Source organism: Psammomys obesus, unplaced genomic scaffold (genome assembly GCF_907164565.1).
Source record: "Psammomys obesus unplaced genomic scaffold, mPsaObe1.curated_primary_1811, whole genome shotgun sequence".
Classification (NCBI taxonomy): Eukaryota; Metazoa; Chordata; class Mammalia; order Rodentia; family Muridae; genus Psammomys; species Psammomys obesus.
Window position 1 is genome coordinate 9,008,680 of NW_026596064.1, and position 22,963 is coordinate 9,031,642.

Below are 22,963 nucleotides of genomic sequence, written 5' to 3' on the forward strand. Positions count from 1 at the left end.
TATATATATATATATATATATATATATATATATATATATTTGCTTTGCTATTTTTTTGTTTCTGTATTGGTGTCATGTGATTTGGCTTTATGATTATTCTTTGTCTGTAATTATTTGATTCTGTTCTTTCTTATTTCTCAAAACTTAAACTGATGTGCTTTGCTTCCTATTCCTACTTCACTTCATTTTGTTTTCCACTTCTTAATTATTAATATCTCTAGTCTTAATTATCATTAAACACCTACCTTGTCATATTAATAGCCCTTTTACTTTTTAACTGTATTCAAATATAAATAATTCACCTAAGTGCTTTTTTACTCTATTACCTGATTGTTGACAAATCATTGTTTTTACTACTATTCTTTGTTTCTTCCATCTAAATAGTGGAGATTATAAGTTCAAGAGAAAACCATTCAGTAAGAAGACTCACATGAAATGAACAAAAGATGGGGAAAACCATGAAAGATGTGTCTACCCAAATAGACCTGAAAATTATAAGTAAAAACAAAGCAACACCTCCAAAGGCTTAACCTCCAAAGTTCCTCAATACCTGAAAACAAAACAAAACAAAAAAACAAAACAAACAACAACAACAACAAACTAACAAGTCACTGAAATGCCAGACAAATGATTCAAAATCCTACTTTTTAGGACTTTCCAGTTACTTCATGAAGGATTAAAAAAGCAGCTGAATGAAACAAGAAAATTTTTTTAGAGTCTGGTGATATAGATCAATAGGTAATATACTTGTTGCCAGGAGTGAGGACTTGAGTCCAGAACCCACATAAAGATAGACACAGTAACACTTGTAAACTCAGCACACCTAGACTTAGACAGGAGACAGAGAAAGGAAAATCCACAGAGAAAGCAGGTAGGCCAGATAGCCTGCCATATACAGTAGCAAACAGGAAGACTAGGTAGAAGATGAAGAGTGATACTGAATGTTGTCCTCTGCCCTACACACACACACACACACACACACACACACACACACACACACACACATACACACACACTGGAAAGCACCACCAGGTCAAGAATACGTCACATTCGGATAGTAATTAAAAAAAAAAACAACAAAAAAACAAAACAAAACAAAACAAAAAAACATGATCACAACTTGATGAAAGTCCAGAACACGATCAAGAAAGAAAACTTAAGATATTCATAGTGGTAGAAGACACATAAGAACTATTTAATAAAAGTATAGGACTCAATTTCCCAAGTTTAAGAATATGTGTATGATGTCTATGCATATGTGTATATGTATAGCATTTAGAACCCTAACTTGACCTGACTGAAAAAAAATTATCAAGATAGACTGACATTAACATGTTAAAATAACAGAACAATAAAAACTTAATTGCAACAACAGTACTATCAGAATAACAAACTTTTCAGCAGAATGTCCCAAAACCTAGAAAGCAGTATAGGAAGTATTTTAAGTCCTGAAGTAAAGAATTGATAACCAAAATTATTACATCCAGTAGACTTACTTTTTAACTTAAAGGATAAACAAGACACCTCAAGATAAGTACAAAATGAAATATATTGTACCTACTATGCCAGAATTACAGAAGATATTTATAAGAATTCTATATACAAAGGAGGAAGAGAGCCACGTGAGAGCACAAGGAAAAGAAAATCCCATTAGAAGAGATAAATAATTAAATATTAGGACATACCCAATTCAACAAATCGCAAGTCCTAAAGGCCAACAACAACAAAAATAGTATTCAAACCAACTAGAAAAAGAATAAATAAAACTACAGAAGATAGCAAGCCTGTCTCAATAATAACCTCAATTAATAATGGTCCCAACGCTCAAATTAAAAGACACAGAGCAGCTGATTAAATCAGAACATAAGATCCAACTATTTGCTGGCTGCAAGAAACACATTTCCACTGGCAAACACACAGGAAAACTGAAAATTAAATTATGAAAAACTATACACCCTGAATCAAGTAGATGCAGAAAATAGGCAGGATTAGCTACTCTTCTGACAAAGTAGATTTCTAACCAAACTTAGTAAGGAGATATAAAGGAGGACAGTACACATTATTAAAAGAAAATATCCTTTAAGAAGAAGATGCTGAGCCTGATGGCCAAATGTCGGGCAGAGTGAATGGAATTTTATGTAAGAATTGGGAAATAGCAAGAGCTGGAGAGGACAGAAACTCCACAAGGAGAGCAACAGAACAAGAAAATTTGAACACAGGGAACTTCCCAGAGACTCATACTCCAACCAAGGACTATTCATGGAGATAACCTAAAACCCCTGCACAGATGTAGCCCATGGCAGGTCAGTATCCAAGTGGGTTACCTAGTAATGGGAAGAGGGACTGCCTCTGACATAATCTGATTGGCCTGCTCTTTGATCACCTCCCCCTGAGGGGGGAGCAGCCTTACCAGGCCACAGAAGAGGACAATGCAGCCACTTTTGATGAGAACTGGTAGACTAAGATCAGAAAGGAGAGGAGAACCTCCCCTATCAGTGGAGGTGGGGAGGGGCATGCATGCAGAAACGGGAGGTAGAGTGGGATCGGGAGGGGAGGAGGGAGGGGCTTATGGGGGGATACAAAATGAATAAAGTATAATTAATAAAAAATTTTTAAAAAAGTTAAAAGAAAAAAAGGAGAAAAATTAAAGATATAGGTTCAGTGTTGGGGTACATAATTTCATAAAACACACTTAAAAAGACAGGTCCATATACAATGATACTGTATGGATTCAATTTCCTACTCTAATCAATAGATAAAACATCACAGCCAGAAAAACTACAAAGAAAGCTCATTGTGCAACAGCACCATAAATCAAACAGATCAAATGGACTGATTTAATATGTATCTGCAGAATATTCTACCTATCACATGTGAATATGCACTGTTGTCAGCTGCCCATGAAACTTTCTCAAAAATAGATCACATTTTGTGTCATAAAACAAGCCTCAAAAAAACACATTTCTTAAATCTTATCAGCACACAGTAGAATAAAACTAAAAATCAATAGCAAGAAAAGCTACATATATAAGTGAGTAATAAATATTCTCTGTAACGATCAATGTGTCACTAAAAAGTCAGAGAGGAAATTAAAAATTCCTAGAGTCAATAAAAATAAAACCATGATTTATTGGAACTTTTAGGACACAGAAGTTAGTTCTAAAAAACATGAATTGATATGATGAGACTTCAAATATATAACTTAATGGTGTATCTCTTAGAAACCCCAAAATAATACAAACCCAAAAGCAGTAGATGGAACTAAATTATAAGGATAAGGCTAATATCAATAAAATGAAGATTAAGGAACAGTTAAAAAAAAAAAAACCAGGATTGGTTCCTTGAAAAGATAAACAAGCTCAATAAAGCCTTATTCAAACTTACTACACAAATAGAAGATCCAAATTAATAAAAACAAAGGTGAAAAATGAAGAGATTACAAGATATTCTAATAAAATGTGATCACTAGGCAACACTTTGAAAACATTCTCCAAATGTCTGGAAAACCTAGAAGAAATAGCTCGAAGATGGCGACTAGCACACACAGTTTCCGAGCTGTGGAAGAGATAAAGTTCTGAGCTGATGTGTGGAAGAACTTCTGAAGCCAGGGAAACAACGGAGAGACTTTCTAAACAACAGGGAACATCGCAGGAGGTGAAAACCTTGGTCTCGGGTCACCCACGGACTTGATTGGGGAAGGTGAGAAACGATCCTTTGATCTCTCGGCACTCCCCTCCCCCAGACCTCCCTCCTCCTCGGCACAGGCACAGCCGACTCGCCTTTCTCAGCGCAGACCTAACTGCCTGGGGCCTGCAGCCACTGAGGCGGAGCCCCAAGCCCTTTATCGGCAAAGGCCAGCAGTACTGTGTCTCGGAGCCCCAGATTCACTCGCAGCGGCTGCACCATCCTCCCAGGACCCGAGTCTGCTAGACGCCATACTAGCTCCGCACGAGCGCCATCACTGACGGTACGGCCCGCCCAATCCCACAGTGACAGAGAATACGCTATATACTCACCAAAACCAGACAAAAACGCCATACAAGCTAGACACACCAGGCGCTGGGCCTCCGAAGCTTGGAGAGCACAGTAAAGAGACCCCAGGACTTCCCAGAAAGCATCTGGACTAGCAACCCAGTCTCCAGTTACAGCGGGACTTTCTAACCTGGCGGCGGAGCAGCACTGAGCTGGCGGGGCACATCAGCCCTCCAGTTTAAGACTAACCAGGGCCAAACCAGAGAACAGAAAGGCTGATTACCCCGATTCCCACTGACGTGACCACCCTGAAATCTCCAGCTGCAGCAAGACCTCATAACCTGGCAGTGACAGCAGCACGGAACTGGCGGAGCACATCAAAGAAGCAGGGCCAAACCAGAGAACAGAGAGCCCAGATACGCCAATCTCTGCCAAGTGTCCTGCCTGTAAGTGAGTGCACCCTTGAGAATCTGCAGCTCCACTGATCCTGGGTTCTGCTAAAACAGAAGCCAGGCATCGAACCCCCTCCCACCCATATACCCACTTTGGGAAACAGAGGGGCACTTGGAACATTGAAGTTCCTGCTCTGTGGGTCTAATTGAGGAGTTAAGGCAGTTAATGCCAGAAATTGCGCTGCAATCATCACTAGCGCCTGCGACATATACATTGCAGAGCCCCTCCCACACACTCAAGGGTTCAACATTAGCCATCACTCTGTCCCTCGAGACACACGCCCACACCCACTTACACACACACACACATATACACACACACGCACGCACGCTTGCATTTGCCTCTGTTTGCGCCTGCGTACTTTCCTCCCACAGGTACAGCTAGTCCTCAGCATACGCTAAGGACACGGGACCTCTCTCAACTTCCTGAAGAATTCTCCAGACTCGAGAGAGAGACAGTACCAGTCTGATTGGCAGAATCCAAAAACAAACAGGGAAGGTCTCAGACAAGCCAATGGCCAGGGGTAGGCGAAAGAACACTTCCAACATAAATCAGGACATCATGACTTCACCAGCAAACCCCAAAACCGATGGATACTCCAATTCATCAGAAGCACAGGAAAATGACCTTAAAGCCATGCTTGCTCAATTATTTGAGGCTTATAAGGAGGAAATGAACAAATCTTTCAAAGAGTTGGCCAGTCAATTGGAGGTAAAGAAAGAAGAAATAGACAAAACCCTTAAAGAAACACAGGCAAACATAGCCAAACAAATAGAGGCACAAGTAGAGAAAAAATTAGTGGCATACAAAAAGGAAATGAACAAGGAAATAGAGTCCATCGTAGAGAGACAGGAATCCAAATTCAAACACATAAAAGAAATGGTGCAAGGCATGAAAACAGAATTAGAATCAATAAAGAAAACACAAAATGAGAAAACTCTTGAGCTGGAGAACTTGGAGAAAAGATCAGGAACCACAAAAGTAAGCATCACCAACAGAATACAAGAGATGGAAGAGAGAATCTCTGGAGCTGAAGACACACTTGCAGAAATTGATACTTCTCTCAAAGAAAAAGTAAAATCAGAAAAATTCCAATCACAAAATATCCAAGAAATCAAGGATGCTATGAAAAGACAAAATCTAAGAATAATAGGAATTGATGAAAAAGAAGACTCCAGGCTCCAAGGTCCAGAAAATATTTTCAAAAAAATCATAGAAGAAAATTTTCCCAACTTAAAGAAAGAGATGTCCATAAATATACAAGAGGCCTACAGAACACCAAATAGACTAGACCAGAAAAGAAACACATCACGTCACATCATAGTCAAAACACTAAATCTACAGAACAAAGAAAAGATATTAAAAGCAGCAAGGGAAAAAGGCCAAGTAACATATGAAGGTAGACCTATCAGAATCACACCAGACTTCTCATCAGAAACTATGAAAGCCAGAAGGGCCTGGGCAAGCATCATGGAGACTCTAAGAGATCACAAATGTCAACCGAGACTACTATACCCTGCAAAGCTTTCAATCAACATAGATGGAGAAAACAAAATATTCCATGACAAAACTAAATTTACGCAATATCTATACAGCAAACCAACCCTACAGAAGATACTAGAAGGAAAACTCCAATCCAACGAAAACGAATTCACCCAAGAAAACAGGGCATACAGATAACATCCCAACAAAAATGAAAAGAAAACAAGCAATGAAACAAGGTAAGATCATCGACTCCATTACAAAAGGAACTAACATGCATTGGTCAATATTATCTATCAATATTAATGGACTCAACTCACCAATAAAAAGACACAGGCTAACAGAATGGTTACGGAAACAGGACCCAACATTCTGTTGCATCCAAGAAACACACCTATGCAACAAAGATAAACACTACCTCAGAGTAAAGGGCTGGAAAAATGTTTTTCAAGCAAATGGTTCCAGAAAACAAGCTGGAGTAGCCATCCTAATAACTAATAAAATAGACTTTCAACCCAAGTTAATCAAAAAAGATAAGGAGGGCCACTATATTCTCATCAAAGGAAAAATCCAACAAGAGGACATCACAATTTTGAATATCTATGCCCCAAATACAAGAGCACCTACATTCGTAAATGAAACAATATTAAAGCTTAAATCATACATTGATCCTAATACCTTAATAGTAGGAGACTTCAACACCCCACTCTCATCAAGGGACAGATCAACCAGACAGACACCAAATAGGGAAATAAAAGCACTCACAGAATCCCTAAATCAAATGGACCTAATAGATGTCTACAGATCTTTTCACCCAAACTCAAAAGAGTACACCTTCTTTTCAGCACCACATGGAACCTTCTCCAAAATAGACCATATAGTTGGTCACAAAGCAAGCCTCAACAGATACAAAAGGATTGAAATAATCCCTTGTATACTATCTGACCACCATGGACTAAAGCTGGACATCAACAACAACAGAAACAACAAAAAGCCGACACGCACATGGAAACTGAACAACTTACTACTCAATGACAGCTGGGTCAAGGAAGAAATAAAGAAAGAAATTAAAGACTTTCTAGAATTCAATGAAAATGAAGGCACAACATACTCAAATTTATGGGACACATTGAAAGCAGTGCTCAGAGGAAAATTTATAGCACTAAGTGCCTACAAGAAGAAATCCGTAACATCACATACAAACAACTTAATGGCCCAACTGAAAAACCTAGAAAAAAAAGAAGCAGATACACCCAAGAGGAGCAGACGGCTGGAAATAATCAAACTAAGGGCAGAAATCAATCAATTAGAAACAAATAAAATTATCCAAAGAATCAATGAAACAAAAAGCTGGTTCTTTGAGAAAATCAACAAGATAGACAAACCGTTAGCCAAACTAACTAAAAAGCAGAGAGAAACCATACAAATCAGCAAAATCAGACAGGAAAATGGGGACATAACTACAGACACTGAGGAAATCCAAACGATTATTAGGTCATACTACAAAAGCCTATATGGCACAAAATTTGAAAATCTAAATGAAATGGATAACTTTCTTGACAGATTCCATCTACCAAAATTAAGTCAAGATCAGGTAGAAAGACTGAATAGTCCTATATCTCCCAAGGAAATTGAAGCAGTCATTAACAGTCTCCCCTCCAAAAAAAGCCCTGGACCAGATGGCTTCAGCGCAGAATTCTACAAGACCTTCAAAGAAGTACTAACACCAATTCTCCTCAAACTATTCCATAAAATAGAAACAGAAGGAATACTACCAAACTCATTCTATGAAGCCACAGTCACTTTGATACCTAAACCACACAAAGATCCAACCAAAAAAGAGAACTTCAGACCTATCTCTCTTATGAACATTGATGCAAAAATACTCAATAAAATACTTGCAAACCGAATCCAAGAACACATCAAAGATATCATCCACCATGACCAAGTAGGCTTCATCCCAGGAATGCAAGGGTGGTTCAACATACGGAAATCCATCAATGTAATCCACCACATAAACAAAATGAAGGAGAAAAACCACATGATCATCTCCTTAGATGCTGAAAAAGCATTTGACAAAGTCCAACACCCATTCATGTTTAAAGTCTTGGAGAGATCAGGGATACAAGGCACATACCTAAAGATAGTAAAGGCAATATACAGCAAGCCTATAGCCAACATCAAACTCAATGGAGAGAAACTTAAAGCAATCCCACTGAAATCAGGGACAAGACAAGGCTGCCCACTCTCTCCATATCTCTTTAACATTGTACTTGAAGTCCTAGCCAGAGCAATAAGACAACTAAAGGAGATCAAGGGGATACAAATCGGAAAGGAAGAGGTCAAAGTGTCACTATTTGCAGATGATATGATAGTATACATGAGCGAACCCAAAGATTCAACCAGAGAACTTCTTCAGCTGATAAACACCTTCAGCAAAGTGGCAGGATACAAAATCAACTCAAAAAAATCAGAAGCCCTCTTGTATACCAAAGACAAAAAGGCTGAGAAAGAAATTAGGGAAACAACACCCTTCACAATAGCCACTAATAACATAAAGTACCTTGGTGTGACTCTAACCAAGCAAGTGAAAGACCTGTTTGAGAAAAACTTCAAGTCTTTGAAGAAAGAAATTGAAGAAGATCTCAGAAGATGGAAAGATCTCCCGTGCTCATGGATTGGTAGGATTAACATTGTGAAAATGGCCATCCTGCCAAAAGCAATTTACAGATTCAATGCAATTCCCATCAAAATACCAACTCAATTCTTTACAGACCTTGAAAAAAAGATTCTCAGCTTCATATGGAGAAACAAAAAACCCAGAATCTCCAAAACAATCCTGTACAACAACAGATCATCTGGAGGTATCTCCATTCCCGATCTCAAGCTGTACTACAAGGCAACAGTAATAAAAACTGCATGGTATTGGCATAGAAACAGAAAGGAGGATCAATGGAATCGCATAGAAGACCCAGAAATAAACCCACACACCTATGAATACTCAATATTTGACAAAGAAGCCAAATCCATTCAATGGAAAAAAGACAGCATCTTCAACAAATGGTGCTGGACCAACTGGATGTCTACATGCAGAAAAATGAAAATAGACCCATATTTATCACCCTGCACAAAACTAAAGTCCAAGTGGATCAAGGACCTCAACATAAAACCAGATACTCTAAATCAGCTGGAAAAAAAAGTGGGAAACAGCCTAGAACTCATTGGCACAGGAGACAACTTCCTGAACAGAACACCAACAGCACAGGCTCTAAGAGCAACAATCAATAAATGGGACCTCATGAAACTGAAAAGCTTCTGTAAAGCAAAAGACACTGTCATCAAAACAAATAGACAGCCTACAGATTGGGAAAGAATCTTCACCAACCCTTTATCTGACAGAGGGCTAATATCAAGTATATATAAAGAACTAAAGAAGCAGAAAAGCAACAAACCAAGTAATCTACTTAAAAAATGGGGAACAGAGCTAAACAGAGAATTCTCGAAAGAGGAACATCGAATGGCAGAGAAACACTTAAAGAAATGCTCAACCTCATTAGCCATTAGGGAAATGCAAATCAAAACGACCCTGAGATATCACCTTACACCCATCAGAATGGCCAAGATGAAAAACTCAAGTGATAGCACATGCTGGAGAGGTTGTGGAGAAAAGGGAACCCTCCTCCATTGCTGGTGGGAATGTAAACTGGTTCAACCACTCTGGAAGTCAATCTGGCGCTTTCTCAGACAACTAGGAGTAGTGCTACCTCAAGACCCAGCTATACCACTCCTAGGTATATACCCAAAATTTGCTCAAGTACACAACAAGGACATTTGTTCAACCATGTTCGTAGCAGCTTTATTTGTGATAGCCAGAACTTGGAAACAACCCAGATGTCCATCAACGGAGGAATGGATACAGAAATTGTGGTATTTTTACACAATGGAATACTACTCAGCAATCAAAAAGGAGGAAATCATGAAATTTGCAGGCAAGTGGTGGGATCTAGAAAAGATCATTCTGAGTGAAGTATCCCAGAAGGAGAAAGACAAACTTGGTATATACTCGCTTATATAGACCTACAAGACATGATAAACATAATGAAATCTACACACCTAAAGAAGATAATCAAGAAAGTGGACACAGGCGAAGGTGATTAATCCTCATTTAGAAAGACAAATGGGATGTGCATTGAACTTATGACAGGAGTCTATCACAAAAGGCATCTGAAAGACTCTACCTAGCAGTGTTTCAAAGCAGACACTAAGACTCATAACCAAACCCTCGGCAGAGTGCAGGGAATCATATGAAAGAAGGGAAGTTAGTATGATATGGAAAGGATAGGAGCTCTACAAGGACCAAATATATCTGGGCACAGGGTCTTTTCTGAGACTGAAACTCAACCAAGGACCATCTATGGATATAACCTAGAACTTCTGCTCGGATGTGGCCTGTGGTAGCTCAGTAACCAAGTAGTTTTCCAAAGTAAGGGGGACACGGACTATTTCTAACAGGATCTCAAGGGCAGGCTGTTTGACACCTCCCCCCAGGGGAGGAGCAGTCTGTTAGGCCACAGAGGAGGACTTTGCAGCCAGCCCTGAAGATACCTGATAAAACAGGGACAGATGAAAGGGGAGGAGGTCCTCCCCTATCAGGGGACTTGGAAAGGGGCAGGGAGGAGACCAGGGAGGGAGTGTGGGGTTGGGGAGGGAATGAGGGAGAGGGATACAGCTGGGACACAGAGTTAACAAAATGTAACTAAAAAGAAAAAAGAAAAAAAAAAAAAAAAAAAAAGGGAGCAAGATCTCCCCTATCAGTGGACTTGAAAAGGAGCATGGGAGGAGATGATGAAGACAGGTGGGATTTGAAGGGAATAAACGAGGGGGCTACAGCTGGGATACAAAGTGAAAAAGTGCAATTAATATAAATATAAAAAATTAATAAAAATGGTTACTGTGCAAATAAAAAAAAACAAAAAAAAACAAAAAAAAAAAAGAAATAGCTCAATTTTTAGACACATATGACCTACAGATATTAAATCAAGACAAGGTAAACACGTAAACAACTTAAACAGGTCCATCACAATCAATAAAACTTAGCAGTGACAACAACAACAACAAAACGCATCCCAATGACTGGCAAACCAATGGCTGGCCCAACTCGAGACCCACCCCCTGGGAGAGAGGCAAGCCCTGACACTGTCAATGATGCTCTTCTATGCTTTCAGACTGGAGTCTAGCAGAAGTGTCTTCTGAGAGGCTTCATCCAGCAGCTGATGGAAACAGATGCAGAGACCCACAGCCAAACAGTAGGTCGAGCTTGGAGAGTTCTGTGGAGGAATGGGAGGAAGGATACAGGGAGCTAAAAGTATCTACTTTCACTCTCAGAAGTGTGGAAGGACATACCCTAGCTTGTTTTCCTGCCTAGTGGTCTTGATTGTAGCTTCAAACACTTTGGGGGTTTTGCTTTGGTTTTACCTTTACTGTACTTAGAGAAATGTACTGGAGAAGAAAATAAGGTTTTTAAAGCATATTTTATAAATGTGGGGACATCCTATGCACTAGATCCTGTACATAAAATGCTTTACTTATCTGTGTGCATAGCAGAGTATCATTAATAAGTGTCAGGGGCTGGCTCTATCCTATAGGGTGCGCCTCATGTTGGGCCAGTCATTGGTTTGCCATTCCCTCAATCTCTGTTCCATCTTTATCCCTATACTTCTTGTAGGTCAGACAAATTTTGGGTCAAAGGTTTTATGGGTTGGTGTCCCCTTCCCTCCACTGGAAGTCCCACCTGGCTACAGGCAGTGGTTAATTCAGGCTCAGCTGTCTTCTGAGAGGCTGATAGAAGCTGATAGAAACAGATGCAGAGACCCACAGCCAAACAAATAGGTAGAGCTGGGGGATTCTTGTAGAAGATTGTGAGGAAGGATTGAGGGAGATGGAGAGGTTAAGGACACCACAAGACCTACAGAGTCAACTAACCTGGGCCCATGGTGGCTCACAGACTGAACCACCAACCAAAGATTGTGAATGGGCTGGACCCAGCCCCCCACCCGGATATGTAACAGATGTACAGTTTGTTCTTCATGCAGGTCCCCTAACAATTAGAGAGGGGGCTGTCACCCACCTTTGGATCCCTTCTACATAGCTGGACTGCCTTGCCTGGCCTCAGTGGGAGAAGATGCTCCTAGTCTTGTTGATACTTGTTATTACAAAGGTGGGTTAGTACCCATAAGGGGCCTCCTCTTCTCTGAGGCTAAGGAGAGGGGGGAAATAGGGGAGAAAGTGTGAGGGTGAGACTGGGGGAAGAGGAGGGAGGGTGGCTGTAATCAGCTTATCAAGTAAATTTAGAAATAAATTTTTTAAAAGAACTGATAGCAATATACATAAAAACATAATGGTAAGACATAATGTCTATAAGCTTTATTGAAAGAGTACTAAAAATTTTTAAGAAACAACTTTTAACAAAACAGTGAAGCTTTTTCTGACTTTTCCACCCAGACGTGTAACTGGTGGTAATGAATAACCCTAAGCTTGCTCTTCCTCCCTCTTTGTCTGGAGTCTTAGGGTACTACAGGGCTGTCATCCTTCCCTCAGAGCTCATTTGCATAAAGGATAGAGTTGAGGGGTCTTTCCAAGGTTGCCTCAGCTCTTTTTAGCCCTTTATAGAGCCTAACCCTGCTGTGAATCTCAGTGTTGTTCAATAGATAGCATTCAACAATTTTTAATGTGCAGAAAAATTAGTATAGATCTTTTAAAAATTATGCTTTACCTCCATAAAGATACTTATGAACTTCCTATATTGACAAGCAAACTATGTGATTCCAAATGTTGTATGTTTGTAATCAATAAGGTATTTAGGGTTAGTGTAAGTATTAAAGAAGAATATGTTATTCTTTAATAATCTCTTTCCATTAATAACTGAAATGTAGAACTGAGGAGGGTTAGTATAATTGCCTTCTGAATCTAAACTTGTTTTTTTTTCCAGTAGTCTACATCACTTGCAAATGTGGAAGATGATTTTTCTTGCTGAACCAAATGTACTTAGATAAACTGATGCATTGCTCAAAAGCAATAAAAATAACTAGGAATAAGCTTAACCAAGGATGTGGAAACCCTGTGCAATAAAAACTTCAAAGCATCTTTGAACAAAATTGAAAAAGATAGTAGAAGATGGATAGACGCCCATGTTCATTGATTGGCAGAATCAATGTTATAGAAATTGCCATATTACCAAAAGCAGGTTGAATTTGATCCACATAAAAGATTTTGAAGATGTTCCTCACAGAACTAGAAAAATGCACTTCTAAACTTCATACGAATGTACGAAAGACTGCAAAGGACCAAAACAATCCAAAACAAAAAGAACAATACGAGAGGTGTCACAACAGCTGATGTCAAGTTATAGTACAGATCCATGGAAAAAACCCAGCATGGTACTAACACAAACACAGAATGTAGGTCGAGAGAACAGATAAGATCCAGTGATAAAGCAATTATAGACATCTGAACTTTCACAATATGTTTTATATATTAATTTTTATATATCTTAAATAATATATTATATATTAAAATATATTTTTCCATATGTATGGAAAAAAAAAACGCCTTTTCAGCTAATGGTCCTGGGACATGTGGATTTGCACATGCAAAATAAAACTGCATTCCTATTGCCTGCCTGGTGAAAATATTGATTTAAAATGCATCAAAGACTTTAATGTAAGACCTGGAATTATAGATTTACTAGGGGGAAACAGTTCAAGATACAGACATGGTTGTGGAGTTTCTGAAAAAGGTTCCAACAGCTCAGGAAATAGCAGCAAGAACTGACTAATGAGACCATGACATTAACAGGCTGCACATCCAAGGAGACTAACAGGGTGAAGAGAGCATGTATAGTGAGAGAGCAGCCACAGCAAATGCTGATAGGGACTTAGAGAAAAAGAGACCTTTATATGCTGTTGGTAGTAATGTAAATCATCCAGCTATTTTGAAAATCATGATCAAAGTTCCTGAAAAAACTAAAAATAAGACCACGATATGAGCCAACATCAAACTAAACGGAGAGGAACTTAAAGCAATCCCACTGAAATCAGGGACAAGACAAGGCTGCCCACTCTCTCCATATCTCTTCAACATAGTGCTGGAAGTCCTTGCTAGAGCAATAAGACAGTTGAAGGAGATCAAGGGGATACAGATTGGAAAAGAAGAAGTCAAATTATCAGTATTTGCAGATGATATGATAGTATACATGAGTGACCCCAAAAACTGTACCAGGGAACTCCTACAGCTGATAAACACCTTCAGCAAAGTGGCCAGATACAAAATTAACTCAAAAAAATCAGTAGCACTCCTGTATACAAAAGACAAAAGGGCTGAGAAAGAAATTAGGGAAACAACACCCTTCACAATAGCCACAAATGACATAAAGTACCTTGGTGTAACCCTAACCAAGGAAGGCAAAGACTTGTATGAAAAAAATTTCAAATCTCTGAAGAAAGAATTAGAAGAAGATATGAGAAGATGGAAAGATCTCCCATGCTCATGGCTTGGCAGGATTAACATAGTAAAAATGGCCATCTTACCAAAAGCAATCTACAGATTTAATGCAATTCCCATCAAATTGCCAACACAATTCTTTACAGACCTGGAAAGAAAAATTCTCAACTTCATATGGAATAACAAGAAACCGAGAATTGCTAAAACAATCCTCTACAATAAAAGATCTTCTGGAGGTATCTCCATCCCTGATCTCAAGCTGTACTACAGAGCAACAGTTATAAAAACTGCATGGTACTGGCATAGAAACAGAATGGTGGATCAATGGAACCGAACAGAAGACCCAGAAATAAACCCACACACTTATGGACACCTGATTTTTGACAAAGGTGCCAAAACCATACAATGGAAAAAAGATAGCATCTTCAACAAATGGTGCTGGTCCAACTGGATGTCTACATGTAGAAAAATGCAAATAGATCCATACTTATCACCCTGCACAAAACTGAAGTTCAAGTGGATCAAAGACCTCAACATAAAACCAGACACATTAAATCGGCTAGAAAAAAAAGTGGGGAATACCCTAGAACTCACTGGTACAGGAGAGAACTTCCTGAACAGAACACCAACAGCACAGGCTCTGAGAGCAACAATCAATAAATGGGACCTCATGAAACTGAAAAGCTTCTGTAAAGCAAAGGACACTGTCATCAAAACAAAGCGACTGCCTACAGATTGGGAAAGAATCTTCACCAACCCTTTATCTGACAGAGGACTCATATCCAATATATATAAAGAACTAAACAAGCTGAAAAGCAGCAAACCAAGTAATCCACTTAAAAAATGGGGAACAGAGCTAAACAGAGAACTCTCTGTAGAAGAATAGCGAATGGCAGAGAAGCATTTAAAGAGATGCTCAACTTCATTAGCCATTAGGGAAATGCAAATCAAAACAACCCTGAGATTTCACTTTACACCCATCAGAATGGCCAAGATAAAAAACTCAAGTCACAACACATGCTGGAGAGGTTGTGGAGAAAGGGGAACCCTTCTCCACTGCTGGTGGGAATGTAAACTTGTACAACCACTCTGGAAATCAATCTGGAGCTTTCTCAGACAACTAGGAATAGCACTTCCTCAAGATCCAGCCATACCACTCCTAAGCATATATCCAAAAAAGGCTCAAGTACACAAAAAGGACATTTGCTCAACCATGTTTGTAGCTGCTTTATTTGTAATAGCCAGAAGGTGGAAACAGCCCAGATGCCCCTCAACTGAAGAATGGATGCAGAAACTGTGGTACATCTATACAATGGAGTATTACTCAGCAATGAAAAATAAAGAAATCATGAAATTTGCAGGTAAATGGTGGGACCTGGAAAGGATCATCCTGAGTGAGGTGTCCCAGAAGCAAAAAGACACACACGATATATACTCACTCATATAAACATACAACATAGGATAAACCCACTAAAATCGGTAAATCTAAACAAACTAAGCAAAAGAGAGGACCCTAACTAAAACGCTCAATCCCCATCCTGAAAGGCAAAGAGGATGGACATCAGAAGAAGAAAACAGGAAACAACCTAGGAACCTGCTACAGAGGGCCTCTGAAAGTCAGAAGAAGAAAACAGGAAACAACCTAGGAACCTGCCACAGAGGGCCTCTGAAAGCCTCTGCCCTGCAGACTATCAAAGCAGATGCTGAGCCTGATGGCCAACTTTCGGACAGAGTGAATGGAATTTTATGTAAGAAGTGGGAAATAGCAAGAGCTGGAGAGGACAGGAACTCCACAAGGAGAGCAACAGAACAAAAAAATTTGAACACAGGGAACTTCCCAGAGACTCATACTCCAACCAAGGACTATTCATGGAGATAACCTAGAACCCCTGCACAGATGTAGCCCATGGCAGTTCAGTGTCCAAGTGGGTTACATAGTGATGGGAGGAGGGACTGCCTCTGACATAAACTGATTGGCCTGCTCTTTGATCACCTCCCCCTGAGGGGAGGCAGCCTTACCAGGCCACAGAAGAAGACAATGCAGCCATTCCTGATGTGATCTGATAGACTAAGATCAGAAGGAAGGAGAGGAGGACCTTCCCTATCAGTGGAGGTGGGGAGGAGCATGCATGCAGAAAGGGGAGGTAGGGTGGGATCGGGAGGGAGGAGGGAGGGGCTTATGGGGGGATACAAAATGAATAAAGTGTAATTAATAATAATAATAATAAAGATAAAAAGATAAAAAAAGAAATTAGAATTCAAAAAAAATAAAAGATCACGCTATGATCCTGTTTACTATGGCACAGTCTACAACAGTGAAGACAGAGAATCAGCCTAAGTGTCCACCAGTAAATAAGTGGATAAGAAAACTGTGGCGCACTAACAGAGCAGAGGGCTATCCATTCATCAAATGGAATGTCATTTGGAATGGAAATTCAATGGAACAGGAGATCATATTAAGTGAAATAAGCTAAGCCCAGGAAGCCAAGTATTGCATATTTTCACTCATTTGTGGGCTTAGATTACATACACATATATACACCATATATGTAATGTGTACATACAAAAAAAGATTATTTACAAATCAGAAGGATAATGCAGGGAAGGTCAGTCCATCAGAGTACATGGTATTGACGAAAATATGATAAATCCCATCACTTTGTATGATAAATCTATACTGATAAAATTTTGAAAAACAAATATTCATGATTACACACTTATAACAGTGATCAGTGATCAATGCCCATTTTCTAGATTTGTAACTGAATTCAAAAGGATATCCAGTTCTACCAATAAAGGTTTCTTCAAATTTTCTTGATACAGTTATCACCTTACCCAGCCAGTGCCTTCAAACATTTTGAGGTCCAAAGGGTCTCCTTGAATGGTCCCATCAAGAAGGATCAGGGAGTGGCAGCTGGCCATGGCTGCACACAGTGGGCCCCAGGGCACAGCCTCGCCTGAGGCAAAGCTGTGGACTGCCTGGAAACTGGTTAAAAAGACAAGGTTAAAATCATCAGTAAAGTCATGTGTACGCTCTGCCCCAAATCGTACCAAGGCAGCACTCCGGCTAGCTGACTCCTACCTTCTGCCCCTTCAGTGACTTTTCCTATTCCAAGGCACTGCTTCCTAAGCTCTGGGTACAGCCCATGTAGGACCAAGTGAATAAATGTGGGGGCTGTGAAAATTATGACAGCAGTAAAGCGTTCCTGAACATCAACAACCACAAACTAATCCAAAGTCAAATGTGTGAGGAATCCAAGGTGTTTGGTGCAGTACTAACCCATGCTGCCTCCCATGGCTTCACCACAGCCTTGGTTGGCTCTGTTCACACAGCTGCCCCAGGTTGCACAGTGCACACCAGTACACCAGGCAGAATCAGGGAACAAAGCCCAGAATCCCTGGGCTCAGAACATAAACTACTGTAACATTATAAATTACAGTGTTTGTACTATACACACCAAACTTTCAGCTACAGAACATGATGGTTTAATCATGGAAAACGACTTTTAACATTTTTTTGCTGTCCTTCCTTAGTATGTATTAAATAAGTGTGCCTTTCTATCAGAATGTTTGGTTTCAGATTTGCTAGTTGCATTGCCAGAAACATGAGTTTCATTATCAAAAGCATTCAACGAACGTTGGCTTGGAATCAGGACTGAATGTGCAACAGTTTCTGATAAGGCCCTAAACATACTTCTGTTCTTTTGTAATATGTGTTTACATAAGGTAACATTCTCAGTATTGACAATTACAAGATCAAAACACTGATCAAGATGCTGGAGAGGGCCTGGCACAAGTTCCAGAACCCTTTCACAGCTAGCAGTAACAACTCAGGAGGATCTGTTTTGAGCCTCGTGAATACCAGGTTCAAACATAGTGCATATGCCCATGCTCAGGACCCAAAGAGACACTTAAAATGATTTTTTAAAAAATCTTTTTAAATGTTAAAAGAAAACCTCATAAAATCCGAGAAACCCGAGCATGCTCCTACTGTATCAAATATTCAGCCAAGATTTAATTTATTACCTAAAAACAAGAACATTCACCTTGTTACTATGCAAATTTGCTTTTGTCTTTAATACACCGTAAAATATTGTATATATAAAGCATAGGTTTAAAATAAATTTATGATTCATTATCAGTAAGTGTTTGGTTTGTATATTTGGTTTTTGTACCTATGTACCACAGGCTGCATACAGATTTTTGGGGGGTGAAAGGGATCATACTCAGACATGTGCTGAGTCACTTGGTAATCAAGGCTACCTGCCCTAGCTCTACTTCACCTTACAGGTGCTGATCTACCAATATCCTTTGTGCCCTAATTCTAGAGCCAGACTAAGCTTCTTGCTTTGTCTCTACTTGTTCAGGGATTTTTCTGTTCATGGCCCTCTGCTTGCTTGGGCTTTTCAGTTAGCATTGTACCTGCAGAGGAATGTTTACCTAACTCTCCTTTGTGTTGGATGTGGATTTTCATTTTGACATAGACTACCACAGGCCAATCAAGAACCAAATTTCAGGAGGCCTTGGATATAATCACCTGGACTTTTGTGACATTGCATAAAAATCCAGAAAGCCCTCTAAGCAGCCACATACTGTAAGGAAGAAATCTCTGGATTTACGAGATAACTAGGGAAGGAGGAAGCCTATTTAGTGGTCCAATCAACTGAAAGCAAGCAGAGGCTTTGAACTGATTCTCATTACTCCCATTTCATGGAGTCTACCACCATTTCCTGAAACTTCTTTCTAGTCCACACATCCTGCCACTGAAGCCTCTTCTTCCTCATTGACAGTATAATGTGGCATCATTTACCTTTATCCTTTCCTACTTTTGAACTGAACAGTGACTAAGTTTAGTTGATTCTATCCCTTAAAAGCATCAGAGTACTAAGGTCACAGGAAGAAGATAGGAGTCCAAAGTACGAAGTCCATCTTCCTCCTTCATTGCCCTGGATCACAGGCACCCTACTCCTCTGGACAGAGGCCTAATCCTTATGTCTGAAGTCACATGCAAACACACATAAATAGAGCTAAAAATCAAGCTGCTCCCTGTGCTCAGCCTGGGCCATCTCCTGTAACACTGCACTGTGCCTGTGCTGCATCTAGCTCCATCACAACAACAAGCTAGTGATGCCTGTCTGACAAAGGCATACTTCAGCCCTGCAGGAAGGGGTGAGGCTCACTCTTCCCTCTCCTGCTCTGCTCTGAGGGATGTATCTGTATGGCTATCTTCTTTGCTCTACCTTGACAGCCTTTAGTCCAGGTCTGTAAACTGTGCTTTTAAAAAATCTACCTCGTATGCCATCATTTTCAGAGAGCCATCGTTGATGCACTAAACTTCAAAAATCACTTTCTACCTTCAATCATCATGTGTCACAAAAATCAAAGCTACATGCTATATCAAAAAATTACTGTTCTGTCTCCAGTCTTATTTTTCTGTCTCCATAGTAATAATTGTTATGGCATGTGTTACACACTGAAGGTGAGTCCATTCTCGTGTCTTCATCCCATTAGACTGTGAGCTCTGGGTCTCTGAACACACTTGTCTGCCCAACCTCGGGAAGCCTCCTGATCTTTAATTAAGCATAGTCTTGATTCTTAGTCATTTGGCTCCTTACTCATCTACCTCGTTATATTGTATTTTTCATGTTGAATTTCCAGGTCTGCTTTTTTTTATTGTCTGACTTGCGGTACATTTAATTAAACAAGTTAAAATAGTTGGGAGCCAGTGTAAATCTCATTTCTCAACTTTACAAAGATGGATTTGAACTTCACCAAAGCAGCCTTCCACCATACATCCTGTCTTAGTGTCCTACCAGTTGGCAGCAGTAGGAACGGTCCCCCAGAGGTCCAGCCCATCTTCTGTGAGAGTTCCTGTCTGAATAAAAAGTTGTTACACCTGATTTTCAGCAGAAGAGATAATGCTCTGATGCCATAATTTAAACAAAATCTAAGCATCCAAAAAAAAAAAAACCCCACAGCATATCCAGTCATTCAAAATCTTGACAATAATCATCTGTCCAAGAGGTTCCAGTTTCTATGTGATACTGTGCAAAGCTTTCTTTAATTCAGCTTGCATGTTGTCCTGTCTGCCGTTGTTGCTATAGAAAGCTTCCTTAAGTGGAAACTCAGCAAGAGCCACCTGACAGCTGACTCTGCAGTGGGCACCTGATGTCTTTTCAAAACAGAACATAGGGGTTTTCCCCCCTCTTTCCAACACCAGTGAGTCCAAGACTCTTAGCAGTTTGGTTCACCATAATTTTCTAAAATGATAGCCAATATAGTAACCACTCAGATCACAATAAAATGTTGATAAACAACTTTCAGCCCAGAAATGGAATGAAATGTTAATTGTAGACATTAATTAAGGCCCATCAGTGTGAGTTTTATTATCAGACCAAGAGGAAAGTGGTCATGAGATACTCTGTATTATGAAAAGTATTTGTCAGTTAATGTAACCTAGAAAGCAAATAGAAACGAGCCTATTATGCCACTTTCCACATCCCAGCTATTCATTAGCTGCATGCCCTGTGGACTTGCAGCCTTAGGCTAACCACTCAGAGTGAGTAGAGTGGCTGCTGCTGTTCCGAAACAGGTCAGGCAGTCATGACACTAAGAACAGACATCAGCAGCTCCCCCATGAGCTATTTAAAGCCATCTCCACAGAAAACACTGGGTTTCCCAGCTTTCTATTGGATGACACCATCTGTCATAATAACACATTATATTGGTGTGATGATTTACAGACATGGATTTGCAAGGTTCTCCTCCTCACAACTGAGCAAACACAGGAGAACCAGATAACTGTACTCCATGAGAAGACAGTGGTCTACAGGCTGGAAGACTAAACTAGAACCCAGAAAGCCTTCCTCCACCAGCAGGGATATAGGTGAGTTCCACCAGGCATGTGGGAAGGTAAAGCCCACTCTGGGTCTCCATATTAAAATAATTAAAGAAATCCTTCTTTCTCAAATTTATTCAGCTTTCCCAAAGAGAGGCAGTATGCTCAGAGGAATCATTCCTTAAGGGTGAATTTTGTAAAGGAGCAATTTGCTGCGTTTCCCTCCCGCTTTCTCTAAGGTACCAACCTGTATGTTCACCATCGAAATCCCCTTGAGTTGTTCCATTTCAGAAAGAATTAGCAGCTTAATTCAAACTGAGATGTTTTCTTTGGGAGGTTATGTTTTTAAGCATCAATATGTTGTGCATGAACATAGACAGATTTGACAGCAGAGTAAGAGAAATGAGACTGTGTTATTTCTCCATGTGAAAATGACCTCACACATCAAAAATAACCTCAAACAGAAAGAAAATGAAATTATCGTTAAAGTTCTAATCTTAAAAGAATGGAGAAAGAAAGACCTTTATCATAATGTTCAAGCCCAAGCTCAGGCTGAATTAAAAATATGTCTTATAGATCATCTAACAAATCGAAGAGAGAGGAATAAATCTTTCAGAAGCCCTGTAATATAACACTGATTGAAAATTAATTGTGGCGTATTCTGTTACAATATCCTGTGTGATCATAGTTTAAGTTTTTTACATGAAATAACGATGGAGACACTTTGTTTGGAAGTCAGGGCTAGAGTCCTCATTTTGACATGCCCAGTCAGGTGGAGAGGCAGCCCCTTTGGCCGTCAAGCAGATGATGATAATGAGGGTACAGAGAAGTGTCACACAGAAAGTAAAATGAAAGCCTCTGGGGGAAATTATGTAAGGGACACAGTTTATAAAACACCCTCCTATATTCTAGACTCTTGTGACACTGTTGGGTGTATGAGAATAGACACCATCAGAAATCAAGGAGCTGGAGTCTGACCATGAGTCTAAAGCCAAGCTGCTGCTCAGCTAACTCTCCAATTCCTTTCTGATGGAGAATGAGCACTGCTTTGTTGTTGTTTGCCAGATGAAAAGGGAAGGGAAAGAGGAAGTAACATAATCTAAAAGGCTGCTTTCACCTGGGCACAGCTGTGCCAGGTCCACTCATGCAGCTTCCCCTCAACTCTCCAGGCGTAAGACTAGGAACAGTCTTTTCAGTTGAACCCAGGTGGCCCTTTCTATCTCCCCTACTTCCCTTCTGTTGTGGTTTGAATGTTAACCCTCTCCTACAGGCTCATGTGTTTGAATATCTGGGGACACTGTGGTTCAATATTTGGGGAAGGTTGTAGAACCTCTCGCCTAGGTCTTGAAGGTGATTGCCCACCTTCATTGCCAGTCTAGCTATCTGCTTCCTTGGTGGCCCCTCTGTGTGTGAACACAACCATGGCCTCCCTGCCAGGATAGGCTGTCCTTGAGGCAAAGCAAATCTCTCCTCCTGTACGTCAAAACCATCAACCGCCAACCCGGTAAGTGTGGAACCCACTTTGTCAAAGCACACGAGGTTTATCTGGCCACACATGTTGATTCTTTGTGGGGAGATGCAGAAAATCATCTTCTTCTTGAGCCTTTTCTGGGCGTACACATTGCCTATGGTCAGGGCGGCTGGGAGCACGGGAGGAACAGTAGCAGCGAGGAGGATCAGAGCCATGGTTACGGTTTCTCTTGCAGGAACCTGAAGACA

The 22,963-nt window shown here is 40.1% G+C and overlaps 1 protein-coding gene across 1 annotated transcript in view; it reads right to left on the reverse strand.

Annotated features, from left to right (window-relative positions):
- The window catches only part of Atp13a5 (ATPase 13A5), a 138,499-nt gene that overhangs the window by 57,790 nt on the left and 57,746 nt on the right, over positions 1 to 22,963 (reverse strand). The window contains exons 12-14 of the mRNA XM_055625220.1: positions 22,766 to 22,954; positions 20,220 to 20,281; positions 17,242 to 17,392 (exon numbers count right to left, since the gene is read on the reverse strand). Of these exons, the coding sequence (XP_055481195.1) occupies positions 17,242 to 17,392; positions 20,220 to 20,281; positions 22,766 to 22,954 (402 nt within the window). The remainder of the gene's footprint in view (positions 1 to 17,241; positions 17,393 to 20,219; positions 20,282 to 22,765; positions 22,955 to 22,963) is intronic.